The 13,265-nt window shown below is 52.2% G+C and overlaps 5 protein-coding genes across 5 annotated transcripts; 2 read left to right on the top strand and 3 right to left on the bottom strand.

Annotated features, from left to right (window-relative positions):
- Nucleotides 1-516: 516 nt before the first annotated feature.
- On the bottom strand, nt 517-1,381 carry COCSADRAFT_97517 (uncharacterized protein; the record flags this gene model as incomplete). The annotated part of the gene is made up of 3 exons (XM_007705011.1): nt 517-839; nt 944-1,211; nt 1,352-1,381. 3 exons carry the CDS (start codon nt 1,379-1,381, stop codon nt 517-519), a joined length of 621 nt encoding a protein of 206 aa, XP_007703201.1.
- A 422-nt stretch (nt 1,382-1,803) lies between these two features.
- COCSADRAFT_39528 (uncharacterized protein) lies at nt 1,804-4,005 on the bottom strand. Its single transcript, XM_007704864.1, has 3 exons — nt 3,907-4,005; nt 3,176-3,856; nt 1,804-3,129 (listed from the first exon to the last, which is right to left on the bottom strand). Exons 1-3 carry the CDS (start codon nt 3,921-3,923, stop codon nt 1,902-1,904), a joined length of 1,926 nt encoding a protein of 641 aa, XP_007703054.1. The 5' UTR covers nt 3,924-4,005; the 3' UTR covers nt 1,804-1,901.
- Nucleotides 4,006-4,282: 277 nt separating this feature from the next.
- COCSADRAFT_39527 (uncharacterized protein) lies at nt 4,283-6,387 on the bottom strand. The gene is made up of 6 exons (XM_007704863.1): nt 5,910-6,387; nt 5,792-5,853; nt 5,585-5,733; nt 5,140-5,511; nt 4,911-5,084; nt 4,283-4,852 (listed from the first exon to the last, which is right to left on the bottom strand). Coding segments are annotated over exons 1-6 (1,050 nt in total). The 5' UTR covers nt 5,912-6,387; the 3' UTR covers nt 4,283-4,561.
- An 811-nt stretch (nt 6,388-7,198) lies between these two features.
- On the top strand, nt 7,199-9,303 carry COCSADRAFT_236113 (uncharacterized protein). The gene is made up of 3 exons (XM_007705010.1): nt 7,199-7,976; nt 8,030-8,652; nt 8,705-9,303. Exons 1-3 carry the CDS (start codon nt 7,395-7,397, stop codon nt 9,012-9,014), a joined length of 1,515 nt encoding a protein of 504 aa, XP_007703200.1. The 5' UTR covers nt 7,199-7,394; the 3' UTR covers nt 9,015-9,303.
- Nucleotides 9,304-10,144: 841 nt separating this feature from the next.
- COCSADRAFT_123900 (uncharacterized protein) lies at nt 10,145-12,658 on the top strand. The gene is made up of 3 exons (XM_007705009.1): nt 10,145-11,290; nt 11,340-11,454; nt 11,508-12,658. The coding sequence occupies exons 1-3, from the start codon at nt 10,590-10,592 to the stop codon at nt 12,363-12,365; spliced, it is 1,674 nt and encodes a 557-aa protein (XP_007703199.1). The 5' UTR covers nt 10,145-10,589; the 3' UTR covers nt 12,366-12,658.
- The last annotated feature ends 607 nt before the right edge of the window (nt 12,659-13,265 follow it).

The raw sequence follows: 13,265 nt of genomic DNA, 5'->3' as shown, positions 1-13,265 counted from the left end.
GCTAGAGAGTGATTTTTTTACAATGCTAGGATTATACTTTACGAGTGTGGGCATGCTTGAAGACGCTTGACAAGGGCGTCGTGGAAGTATATAATCGAACTGTATGCAGGCTTTATTTTTTGTACCATGCATGCGATTTGTGTATTAGTGGTTAGCGGCTTTAATGGAAATAAATGTGCATATACAAGATTGGCATTACAATACGTAATGTAAAAGGTAGGTACTCCCATTCTCTCGAAACGCCGGAAAAAAAACTGGTAAGGAAAGTGATGATACCCAAAAGAATCGCTCAAGCGAGTTGCCTACCATGGTGGTGCCTTATATCATCATGCAAACTTTCTGCAGTCGTCTTTCGTAGCCTCAGTACAAGCGCTAACGTGCCAGCCGTCTGCATAGCCAGTCACCGCTTCTCACCACCGCATCTTCAACATCGCATTGATCCTCCCTTCTCCTCCAAAGCCATCTCTTCGATTCCAACTCGCAGATACATGCATGGCCTCTCTTCCACCTCCCTCTTTAACAGCACTTGCCGCCCATGCCCGCATTACCACCGTCCTGCCCGCTGACGTCCACCTTTGGCGTGGCAGTCTGGTCTGTCCTCGCAGTGTCGATCAACCGCTTCTTGATATCGCCAGCCAAACTGTAAAAGGCCTTGTCAACATTGATGTTGCTCTTTGCAGAGACCTCGAGGAAGGGAATTCCAAGCTCATCAGCGAGAGCCTGGCCTTGTTCTGTCGAGACAGCGCGCTTCTCTTCCCAATCACACTTGTTGCCAATGAGGATCTTGTTGACACCCTCGGTGGCGTGTTGTTCAACGTTGGCGAACCATGTGCGAATGTCTGGTGATAAATGTTAGTGGTGTCTTCTATTTTCTTTTTGTTGCTTCTCTCCAAAGCCTCTCGGAGATACGATTGAGCTCTTAAAGGTGATGGGACAGACGTACTGGTGAAGCTCCTCTCGTCGGTAACGTCGTAGACTAACAGAATACCCATGGCACCCCTATAGTAGGCCGTGGTAATGGTCCGGAAGCGCTCCTGGCCTGCCGTATCCCATATCTGCAGCTTTACGCGCTTGCCGTCAAGCTCAATCGTGCGGATCTTGAAGTCGATGCCGATGGTGGTGATGAACGAGGGTGTGAACGAGTCTTCGCTGAAGCGCAGCAGACAGCACGACTTGCCTACGCCCGAGTCGCCTATAAGGAGGAGTTTGATCTATAAGAACAGAGGGACTTGTGTTAGAGAGTGGGTCCTGTATACAGGCGGTGGAGGGGTGTTCAGGGCCTAGCAGCGAGTGTGGGGGATACTAGGGCCGCGAGGACAAACAAACATGGGGAGAGAGAAGAGAAGCTTACAAGAAAGTCATAATTTCTGGAGCCAGCCATGTTGGTAGAGGGCAGCCGTGTGCGTTATCGTGCGCGAGAGTGGGTTGCGGCGTTGGCACCCGCTGTTTGGGGAGTGAGACGGGGAAGCTGGCTTTGGCTGGCGGTCGCAAGAGAGACTAGGCTGGCAATGTACCCGAGTTCGTATTTGGGTGTTGATACAGGCACAAGGCAGACTGGGGAAGGGTTGGCGGTGGGTTTGGTTACCAGCAGGCGGCGAGTAAACGGCGTTGGAGGGAAGCCTTCCCACGGTGCCAACGTTGGAGTTTAGCGCCAATAGTCCGCACGGGCTCACCCAACCTTCGTCACTGTCACCTGCAACAAGCGACAAGAGGCGACTTGGTGGCAACTGCGCCTCCGGTCTGGCCTGACCCGGCGTCATCGTCACCGTCACTCGACACTTGAGACATGGCGGCTTGTCACGTTTGGGGTATACAGTACATGTTTTGCATTGTAGTCGACAACTCCGCTATTCATGGGTATACCAATGCTGCGTCATCCCCGTTACGGAAGACCGCCTCGTTCAAACAACCCACTTTGAGTACGCCCACCTTATGCGTTCAACTACCTTCTGCTGTCGCTGCAGCCCGCTTCTAACGTCCACAATCTCGTCTATCTCCACCAACAGGTCCTGAAATATGCGTCGAGGCAGGGTGCCACTTGCAGCTTGTCGGAGGAGATGGACTTCGCAGAGGAGTAAACCGTGGTCCTTGTACGATATTTCGCCGTCTGCTGTCGGAACCGCTCCAATAAGAATGCGGTCAATGTTACGCAGAATGAGTATCATGCGGCCCTGCCTTGCCCACTGCTGCACTCCTTTGCGACTGCTGAAGACGCCCCGGAGCCAGCGATAGACGCCAATGCTTACCAGCACACCCGGTGTTAAACCAATGAAGCCAAAAAGTAGCTCCTGACTCTTGAGAATGCTGTCAATGCCACTCATCGCGACCTCGACATCAACCTTGGTCTTTTGAACCTGAATGAGTAAAGCGCTGGCCAGATTGCCGACTATGGCACCCCTGACAGGATTTTGGATGTCTTTCTCGTAGGACTTGAGAACCGTTGTCAGATCGCCCTCGCGCACCTTTGCCTTGATATCAGCTATCTGAGACTCGTTTAGTGCCGGGCCTTCAGAATTATTGACAGCAAAATCTACGACCATGCGCTCGAGACTGGCACGATCCGATTCCAGGCTGTGTTTGCTCATGATGGAGACCTCGCTTTCTTCGTTATGGCGAATGGTGCCGATGATTCTCTTGGTTGGCTCGATTACCCAATTCGACCAAAAATCGATGACTGTCTGCCCCAGCTCACGGACCCAAGTCAGTAGCTCTTCCTTTCGATTTACAACGATGCGCAGGATCGTGGTTGAAGATACTAGTAGTAGGGTTGCAGGGAGCCAATAGCGTATCAGACGAGAAGGTCGACCATTGGCCTTGACGACTGCATTGAAGTTGGCAGTATAGGTAGGTAAGGCAGTTTTGAGCAGGTGCTGGAGACGCTCAGCAACTTCTGCTGGCCTCAGGGTAGTTGCAGCCCGTTCGCCGGAAGGCTCATGTAGCAAATAGAACTGGTCGTCTTGAGTGATGCTGGCAACCGAGTCGTCGAACTTATCAACGGAAAGCTCTGCAGCATTCACGCTCTGAATGACAGCATCCATGAGGGCAATGTTCTTAGACATGACACTCTTCCACCTTTGCCCGCCTTGAGTGCCGAGCAGAGTGGGCGTATATGTGCCATCGTCATGTACGCTGGCGAATGTCAGCAGATGTCAATGTGATTTGATGGTTGCCGTACTTCTCGTTACCCAGACCTTCGCCGAGTAGCACACCGAGTGCGTTGGCATTGACCATTCGTATCTTCCTTAGAGCTGCACGCTTTTTCCTGCCCTCGTTTCTCACAAGTGCTAGCGGGCTTACTACTCTTCGCTGGATATTTGCAATGCTGCGCTCCTGCACAGTGTCCTTGACCAGTCCATAAAACTGGCTCCATCCATCAGCCAATTGAGGGCCTCTTGAGCGCACATCGTGGTATATCTCCCGTGACCATTTCCACAGCCGAACTGGCGATGTCTGTATAGAGTACAGTCCGGCAAAGCTGTAGGTAGAGAGAATGTCGTCCCAGTACCAGAGATCATTCTCGAGAGGAATCGTCTGCTCTAATATGGTGTTCAGAACCTGTCCGTAGGCCTGCGTTGTCGCCTTGCTAACGAGGAGCCATTCCAATTCATGCTCATAGCTCGCATCCTCGATTGTGGTAGAGATATTTGCTCGGTGCAAGGTTTCGGATATTCTGGCCGCTGGGACCAGACTGTGCTTGGAAGAAGCGGTTGTGGAGAGCGACTTGATGAGGTTCTGCAAATGAGCAATGCGGCTTGTCTTTGCCGGGTCGTGGGCCTCCTCGGCGGTAATGGAGAAGGTCCTAGTGCTCGACGACAGCTGCAGCCGATCGAGCTGGCTGTCTATCCGGCGCACCTGACTAATTGAACGTCAGTTGGGATTGTGTGGTGCTCCAATTGATCGACTTACTCAACCACAAAAGACATGGCTACCAGCGCGTTGACATGTTTGTGGGGGGTTGCGGCAGGCTTATTTTGGGGCGAGGGGATCTGAACCAGGATGGGGCGCGCCTTCCCGCTCAAGATGACGCGTGCTACCACCACCATCACCACTACTTCCCTTTGAACTTTACAACTTTAAACTCGACATCAATCACTCGGTTTGCAATCATTTTCAGATTGTGTACGAGAGACTTTGAAAGTAGGTAACACCAAAATTCTAGAAACGACATTACATGAGAGAAGTGAGGAGTGTTGCCCGAGAATTGTGCAACACCAAACTGGCCATGGCGTGATTCTTTGGGTTGTCAAGATTGGTCATCAAGTGCACGCGATAGTGTACCAATTCTGGCCAGAAACATTCTTATTTTATTCTCTAAGTACGTAAATCATATCACATTAAGGTTGATGTCCTTCGCCAACCCCTGGGGATTGCGCGTTTCGTAAGACGATGGACGGGCCCTTGAATTGACGCCTGGACAATTTGGTGCCGAGCTAACAAAGAAGCGGAAACTTAGCCCTGTCCCGAGAACCAGTCTGCGGGCTTCGGAAGATTAATGTCAAGCTGCCCCGTTCTCCTGACAATCTTCCTGGCTGCTAGTATGGGGTGAGGAGAGCCGCAACGTTTAACCCATGACGCGAGCACCCATTCGGACCGAGGGCTGATCTGCAATTTCATCCATATCCATGGGATGTATCGCGCCGGTCGCTTCTTGGTCTGACAAGCGAGCGCTCATGGGTTCTAGCACTGGACTGGGTGAACGGGAGAGATCGAATTGCGGCACAGTCAACCTGATACCGTTTTGTTGGGCCTCGGGGGCTAGCAGGGTACCCTCGTCAAGTAGCGAGTCGCGCTTTCTGGGTAGCTTCTGGCGCATCCCTAGCTCCTTCCCGACCCTTTCAATACTCTTGAAGTACTATGACAAGCATGTCAGACGGCATGATTACTTGAATGCAATGACCCATGCAACGTACCTTGACAGTCTTTACTTGAAGTTCGAGGGTGGCGTCTTCGTCGACGACAATCATGGGATGCGGGTGCATCTGTAGACTGGACAGAGTCCACATGTGATTGACACCCCCCTCGATGCATCGCTGGAGGGCGGGAGCCTTGTGTGCACCAGTTATGATGATGACAACCTCGCGGGCCTGTATATATTGGTGAGAGGGTGAACAGGCGGCTATTGTGATGTGTGCAACTTACGTCAAGCACAGTTTGGACGCCAACCGTCAAGGCCATCTTGGGCACTTGGTCCAAGTCATTGCCAAAGAACCTCGAATTTGCAAGAATAGTCTCATAGGCAAGTGTCTTGACACGAGTACGAGACTTGAGGCTGGAGCCTGGTTCGTTGAAGGCAATGTGGCCATCGGGACCAATGCCGCCAAGGAACAGCTCGATGCCGCCGACACGGCTGATCTTGTCTTCGTAGCTTTGGCATTCGGCCTCGAGGTCAGTGGCATTTCCGTTGAGGATGTTGATGTTGTCTGGTTTCACATCGACGTGGGAGAAGAAGTGCTTGTACATGAAGCTGTGATAGCTTTCTGGATGGTCGCGAGGAATGCCAACATACTCGTCCTGATTGGGTCACTGTTACTACGGCTTGGCTCGAGAGGAGGCTGCTGTGCAACATTGGGAGTAGAGGTCGTACCATGTTGAACGTGATTACATTGCGAAACGAGACCTGGCCTGCCTTGTAACGCTGGACCAGGTGTCTGTAGATGAGAATGGGGCTGCTGCCGGTGGGCAGGCCCAGGACAAAGGGTCTGTCGGGGGTGGGGTTGAAGGCATTGATACGCTCTGGTGTTGATGGGTGAGTGGGCTGGGGAAGGTGCATTTGGGGGCGTGAGCGACGGACCAATAATGTAGTCTGCAATGTACTGGGACGCGGCATGGGCGTCGTCTCTGATGATTAGGCGCCTAGGTCGTATAAGCCGGGATGCATTCGTATTGCATCGAGGGGCAATAGGCCTTACATGATTGATCTGTATGTATAATGTGTATAGTTTGTATGGTATGTGAGTAGGCAGGTGTGTGTTTGCCTGTGATGGTTGCGGGTGGGATGTGCAATGGGGGACTGGGCGTGATTTCTATCACAGCAGTGCAAACTTTCACGTCATAGCCTTGTCAAAGTATCATTGCACATTTGTTCACGATGCTCCGACTGATGGTCAAGGGTTGGGAGCGGCCCAAGTTGCCTGATGCAGGCATGTGGGTAAAGGACGGACGGCTACTAGTCAACGTCGCGATGCAAGGCAGCCGTGGTGTTGCAGATCGAGAGACCGAACAAAGACCGGTTGCAACCGTGTGCAATGTTACGGGAGCATGCGTTATCTCTGGCCGATGCCGCTCGTGACGTTGATGATGATGATGATGATTGTGATGATAGCGACGGTGGATGCAGATACAGAAAGATAGCAGTGGACACCTGGGTCGCGTGCCGTTGGGGTAGCGAGTAGCGAGCAGCGAGGATGAAGATGCTATCCCGATGAGGGCCAGCAGATGGTCGTGTTACATTGCTGGAGGATATGTGGCCCATGCAGTATACACTCACGTGTAGGAAACATGTTCGCATGCGTGTGTGTGTGTATGCTGGGTAAGATGGGTGCGGGGTGGCGGGGTTGCCAGAGCGTTGCAGCCAGGTAGTAGCAGGTAGTCATAGTGATGGCAGGCGTGTAGTAGCCCGATAGGTAGTGCGGCCGTTGCTCGCCATGTGCCGGGTCCCGATGGGGCGTAGCGCGGGTGTGTGGATGGATGCGCCTGTGCCCACACCTCCCGATAAACCAGCAGCGCAGTGCAAGGCTCCTCGCCTCCAACGCCCCGCTTAGGCCCACCGAAGACCCTCGATATGCCCGATCCGAGAACGACGACTGGGCAATGCGCTAGGACATGGATACGAGTCGCGTCTGCCGTCTGTCTGTTCTATCTTCGTCTGTATCTGTCTGCCAGTCTACCGGCTTCCCTGCCAGCCTGCCAGCCTGCCAGCCTGCATGCATGCGTTGCTAAGTAACGTTGCTGGTCCAGTCGCCGTCCCAGTCACCCAGTCCCCGGCCAGCTGCACGTCCTAGCATCTGGCATCCTGGCATCCTGGCATCCTGGGCAGCCGTCACTTGGCCCCTCTTCTGTATTTGCCTTCACATCGTCTCACAGCAGTGCATCGCGGTCGCGTGCTGATGGCCGCCTCGTCTAACCCAAATCCACATTTGGCTGTCGAGGCACCATCAACAGCCCCTAGCGGACGAATGCTTAAAATGAAGCTGCCCCTCGCTTTCACTACCCCGACCCTCACGTAATTGTCCTGACTCCTGTTCAGCCGTCGCAGTGGTCTGAGCGTTACGATTCGACATCTTTATCGCTTCGTGCCCACCTGCTCCTTCCGACTCGCGACAGCGTGCCCTCCTGCCCACTACACCACGCCCACTGCACCCCAGCCTCGCCATCAACCCTTCGTGCACGCCAACATGGCAACCTCCACCGACAAGGACAATTTGGCCCACCATGTCAACTCGGCAGACCACTCGCTGACTGACAGCACCGCCCTGGACCTGCCAAAGTCATGGAAATACCGTCGCTTCACCATCGCCGGCTTCAAGTTGCCCTGGTTCGCTTCTCCCCCGACTCAGCTCGTCATTGTCTCCTTCGTCTGCTTCATGTGTCCCGGCATGTTCAATGCTCTCAACGGCATGGGCGGCGGCGGCCAGCTGGATCCCACCGCAAACAATCGCGCAAACACGGCCCTGTACTCGACCTTTGCCGTCATCGGCTTCTTCGCTGGTACCTTTACCAATAAGCTTGGCATCCGCACTTCCCTGTCCTTTGGCGGCATTGGCTACTCCATCTACGTGGGCTCCTATCTCTGCTACAACCACACCCAGAATCTGGGTTTCACCACTTTTGCTGGCGCCCTGCTTGGTGTATGCGCTGGTCTGCTGTGGTGCGCCCAGGGTGCCATTATGATGTCGTACCCACCCGAGGCTTCCAAGGGTCGCTACATCTCGTGGTTCTGGATGATCTTCAACTTGGGCGCTGTAATTGGTAGTTTGGTACGTTCCTCTCTTTCCGCCCTGCTCCGTCCGCCAAGGACTAACCCTCCTAGATTCCCTTAGGCCAGAACATCCACACCAAAACTGCTGGAACTGTGAATGATGGTACCTATATCGGTTTCCTGGTGCTCACCATCATGGGTGCCGCTCTCGCATGGTCCCTGGTTGATGCACGAGATGTCATTCGTGATGATGGATCCAAGGTCATTGTCATGAAGCACCCCTCGTGGAAGTCGGAGATTACCGGCCTATGGCAGACCTTCTTCACGGACCCGTACATTATTCTTCTTTTCCCCATGTTCTTGGCATCCAACTGGTTCTACACATATCACTTCACCCAAATTAACGCTGCCTACTTCAACGTTCGCACACGAGCTTTGAATGGTGTTGTCTACTACATCATGCAGATCATCGGCGCTTACGTCTTTGGCTATGGGCTTGACATCAAGGGCGTCCGCCGAACAACCCGAGCCAAAGCCGCATGGGCCGCGCTCTTCATCAGCGTCATGGTCATCTGGGGCTTTGGATACATGTTCCAGAAGACTTACGACCGCGCCTGGGCTGAAAACGAGAACAACATGAAGAAGGATTGGTCTGATGCAGGCTATGCTGGTCCCTTTGTTCTCTACATGTTCTACGGCTTCTTTGATGCTGCTTGGCAGACGTGTGTTTACTGGTACGCTCTTCACAAACTCTGCCTATTCCGACATTTTACTGATTTAATCCAGGTTCATGGGAGCTTTGACCAACAACAGCCGCAAGCTTGCCAACTTTGCAGGTTTCTACAAGGGAATCCAGTCTGCCGGAGGTGCCATCACCTGGCGTTTGGATGATTTGAAGGTCTCATACATGACCATGTTCGCCTCAAACTGGGGGCTCCTCGCCGGTAGTCTGTTGGTGGCCCTCCCCGTGATCCTTTGGAAGGTTGAGGACACTACTGCGGTTGAGAAGGACATCGAGTTCACAGACGAGACAGTCGCCGATGTCTTGCCCCATGCACACACCGAGTCTGCACACATTGAGCCAGAAAAGGTTTAATCTAGCTGTACAAAGCATGCTTATGACTGGGGGTTAACGGGTAACGACGGGGGTTGGCGTTTGGAACTTATTTGTTTATGATACCTCAAGCGGAGTTGCATTGAGTGGTTCCTCTGGTATATCGTTTTGCAGTCCTAGTGCCGACTTTCCATACGCGTCATATTTGGGCGTCTATGAATTTCGCGTGACATTACCTTTTTTTCCAAATGTACATATGATAGTATAGCAAGATAGGAACAATCTAAGGAGTGGGGCATGGTAGATTTACCAACACACTCGTGTGCTCATGTTTGTTTGGTCTCACAAGGTATGCGCTCTTACAGATGGACAACGTTGGTGCGCAGCATTAGCCCAAATGCGGTAACCAATACGTAGTACTATAGTATGAGCCTGGTCTGATCGTTACCAGATAGATGTGCATGCGTCCGCCCACAGCCGCTTCTAGATTGCCCCTCGTAGGTCGCCTAATAATAATGTCAGCATGCACGTGCTCGTTCCTCGGTCTGCCGGGGGCAATGACCTCGGACTGGGCAGTCTTTGCGGGAGCACGAGGGAGTCTGGTGGTACAGCGAGGTCCCCCAGTGGGGTTAGTACTTATGTGCCGTCAGCCGTTGGGGAGATAGTCGAGTCCTAGTCATGTAAGTGGCTCCCATTACGTTTTGGTAAGCGCCATCTGGCAACGGCGCCTGTTCGTGCAGTGTCAGATACTAGAGCAGAATAGAGGCTACGTCGGCGGGAGCATGTCGCAATGCATGTCCAGCGTTAGACCCGACCGAGTAGAAACCGATTCTATCCTTGGCGCTAGCGGACCCAGGACACAGGACACGTGCTGTGCCTCCAACATGCATATTCTCGGGCGTAGCATTCTCCATCCTCGCCCCAGGCGTTGGGTGCATACGCGTAACCGCGGGCAAGCTACGCTACGGCTGTACGATGATCGCCACCGACGCATGAAATCTGCAGTCGGGTTGTATCATTGTGTGGCCAAGTCATCCGCCATAGTCCTATCACCCACGCTTGCGGCTAGATTCGCGGCCCCGATATGGACTAGCGGGCCTCAGCGACTGTAACGGTAGCAATGGCTGTTAGGAAACTTTCTACGACACCCCACCAAACGCTCGCCATGACAGCTACGCCATACTTCTGCCTACTCGCTGAGCGTGCCTGGAACCAGCGGCACGCCATCGACTATCACTTTGCGGCCGCTAACTGGCGTGTCCAAGACGGCTGATTATTCCTGTTTCCCTTCGGCCACTCTCTCCTGCCCCTGTGTGCTGGGCCTCATCTGCGCATTTCACACGCCTGTCATCGGAGCAATACCTTGCTACGTCTGCTAGTGGATACAACCCTCTTTGTTGTTCTGACCAACCGTAAAACCATGTCCGTGTGGATTTCTGCAACATCAGTTTACTAATGCTACCGGCCCGTGTCGCATCTCTATGCATCTCCATATCCGCAGACCGACCTTCCACCGTCCTTGGTCTCTACGTGTTTGATTCAACGTTTTCAATAAAGTCTTAATCCAGAGACTCTGTCCTTACCGTCTCGCCAGGCCACACAGCTTACCTTTTCTCCATGCCCCCTCTGTTGCTACACCGCTCCAAGAATCGTCGCGTCCGCGTTATTCCGGACCCCAACAACTCAGGTGACGCTTACCACACAGCAACAGACAACGACCCTCGCCAACGCAAATACAAACGGCTCATGTTGGATTTTTGGCAAGGGCTCCTTGCGGCTCTTGAAAGAATCGCCATGTTACCATCAGTCATGCACTCTGTGCTGCCAATATTGTCGCCACGAAAACGCACCCGAGATGCATTGCGGACCTATGACCGGACCATGGAAGACATGTTGCGCGAAATCCAGACCCTCCTTGAAGCACCCTTAGACAACGAAAAATTGTTGGACATGTCTGCAGCCCTGCAAAGGCAGTTTGCCCCAAAACTACAGTCGAGCGACATTTGCATGTTGCCTTCTTACAATCACAAACTTCCTTCTGGACTGGAGAAAGGTACTTACCTGGCTCTCGATGTCGGTGGATCAACATTCCGCGTTGCGCTTGTCGAATTGAATGGTAAAAGGCCCGGTGCCAAGAATATGCGTATCATCTTTATGAAGAGCTACAAGATAGACGAGAAGGTCCGCCAGCGAAGCGGACACGACTTTTTTGAGTGGATGGCCGATAAGATTCAGCTGGCACTTGCAGATCAGCAATTGCAAGACTCGAACAGCACACAGACTTTTCCCATGGGTTTAGCATGGTCGTTTCCTGTTGAGTGCGTCTCCTACGTCCTTTGCTTCATGTACTTGGCTGACTTTTATCAGGCAAACATCTAGTCGCAGTGCAAACTTATTGGACATGGGCAAGGGCTTCCGAGCGACTGAAGGGCTTCTTGGTCAGGATCTTAGCGAATTAATAATGGCGCCGTGTAGAAAGAGGGTGAGTTTGAACTTCCCCAAATCGAAAGCCTAAAGCCGCTAACATTTATCCAGAACCTACCTGTGCACATGGATTCCATTGTCAATGACTCTTCTGCGACATTGCTATCGCGTGCCTACGAAGACCCATCAACACGCTTTGCTGTAATTCTTGGAACTGGATTTAACATATCTGTGCATCTACCTGTATCGTCACTTGCGAGCACCAAGTACAAGGGTTACCCACAGCAATGGATGGATGAAGCCACCCACGTGCTCGTCAACACAGAATGCAGCATGTTTGGAAAAGGTGTTTTCCCTACGACTAGATGGGATGAACAACTGAACGATGCACATGTGCGACCAGACTTCCAGCCTTTTGAACACATGATCAGCGGTCGTTACATGGGTGAGATAGTAAGGTTGATTGTTGTCGAAGCTGTACGCACAGCCGGTCTGTTCAGTGGCGAAATGCCCGCCCACTTGACCGAACCCTACAGTCTGGACACTGGAACCATTGCAGTCATGGAGATGGACGACTCAAAGTACCTTGGTCAGGCTATCGCTATCTTCCAGTCTCTACATCCACTCAGTAAGCTACCTACCGTAAAGGACATTCAATTTGTTCGCCGAGTAGCGCAACTTGTTTCGCATCGCGCTGCAGCTTTTCTCGCAACTGGTATTCATGCATTGTGGGTGCTTCGAACCGAGTCCGAAGGCCTGACGCCCGCATCCGCTGGCCGGATGAGCATTGGCTGCAACGGTTCAGTCATTGAAAAGTACCCCCTGTTCAGAGAGCTCTGCCAATCACATCTTCATGATCTGACTGCTGCATCTGGTGCCGAACCAAAGTCAATCTCACTGGAGATTGCTGTTGAATCAGCCATCTTCGGAGCAGCAGTATCTGCCTGTTGTCTCGAGGGACAAGCATAGTTCTTTTCCCTCCATTTATCTCCACCTTTTTTCTATTCTTTGAAAATGGTGGTTGTATATACACATGAGAGTTTTGTTGTTCTATTTCACCATCTAGAATCCCCCAAAGGGCTGGATATGAGATATCTGAAGAGGCATATGGGAGCTTGGATTTTCTTTTCTTCGGGTACATAAGTTCCCTGCGGCGTTGTTCATCATCATCACCATCATCACATTACTAGGAGGCGGTAAATCATATGGGTATGAGCATTTTTTTTCATGATCTAATGAAACATTCAATAATCAAACTTCCCAAATTTCTTAGAAAAAGTTATATTTTTTTCTCTTCTCCTCTACACCGAGCTACAGCCCATCAACCATGTACCAGATCAAGCATTCACGAACAGTTACACCGTAACGTCACAGCTACCAACTCGTAGACGACCCGCTTTTTCTCTTCCCCAACCACGCTGCCTTCCAATCTTCGCACGCCCTACCCAAATTCCCCTTGCCAATCTAAACCAAATCAAGACGTACCTTCCGGTGACCCATCAAGCCACGTGGGTCCGTCACCTTGTCAGAAAACGAGAGCGAGTCTAGGCTTAACTTACGCCCAACTATCTTAAGTACCTTTCTTAGCGTGTGTGTGCCGAGGTCTCATCGTATCCGTACCCATACTATCCCATCCATTACTGAACTAACACTTGCTTTCGCTCGTGATGTCGAAAAGAGGGATAGATAGTATGGAACGCCCCTCCCATTCGCAACGCCACTAGTAAGTAGTAGTACGAAATCTCAGCTTTGATTAGGGAGGAGGAGGGGGCGGTGATGATTCTGGATTCGGTGGGGGGGGGGGGGGGAGGACGCAACCATGTAGCGTAACCCTCTCTCTTTCTCTCTCCAAACCAAAAAAAAACGGTT

This window comes from Bipolaris sorokiniana (genome assembly GCF_000338995.1).
Source record: "Bipolaris sorokiniana ND90Pr unplaced genomic scaffold COCSAscaffold_13, whole genome shotgun sequence".
Classification (NCBI taxonomy): Eukaryota; Fungi; Ascomycota; class Dothideomycetes; order Pleosporales; family Pleosporaceae; genus Bipolaris; species Bipolaris sorokiniana.
This window is presented reverse-complemented; position numbering and strand designations above follow the sequence as displayed.

Coding starts and splice junctions, on each gene's coding strand:
- COCSADRAFT_39528 (XM_007704864.1), bottom strand. Junction 3,130..3,175: donor GAAGGTCTGGGTAACGAGAA/GTACGGCAACCA, acceptor GACATTCGCCAG/CGTACATGACGATGGCACAT.
- COCSADRAFT_39527 (XM_007704863.1), bottom strand. Junction 5,734..5,791: donor CATTGCAGACTACATTATTG/GTCCGTCGCTCA, acceptor CATCAACACCAG/AGCGTATCAATGCCTTCAAC. Junction 5,085..5,139: donor GCGTCCAAACTGTGCTTGAC/GTAAGTTGCACA, acceptor CAATATATACAG/GCCCGCGAGGTTGTCATCAT.
- COCSADRAFT_236113 (XM_007705010.1), top strand. CDS start 7,395: ATGGCAACCTCCACCGACAAGGACAATTTGGCCCACCATGTCAACTCG. Junction 7,977..8,029: donor GCGCTGTAATTGGTAGTTTG/GTACGTTCCTCT, acceptor TAACCCTCCTAG/ATTCCCTTAGGCCAGAACAT. Junction 8,653..8,704: donor TGGCAGACGTGTGTTTACTG/GTACGCTCTTCA, acceptor GATTTAATCCAG/GTTCATGGGAGCTTTGACCA.
- COCSADRAFT_123900 (XM_007705009.1), top strand. CDS start 10,590: ATGCCCCCTCTGTTGCTACACCGCTCCAAGAATCGTCGCGTCCGCGTT. Junction 11,291..11,339: donor GCATGGTCGTTTCCTGTTGA/GTGCGTCTCCTA, acceptor GACTTTTATCAG/GCAAACATCTAGTCGCAGTG. Junction 11,455..11,507: donor TGGCGCCGTGTAGAAAGAGG/GTGAGTTTGAAC, acceptor ACATTTATCCAG/AACCTACCTGTGCACATGGA.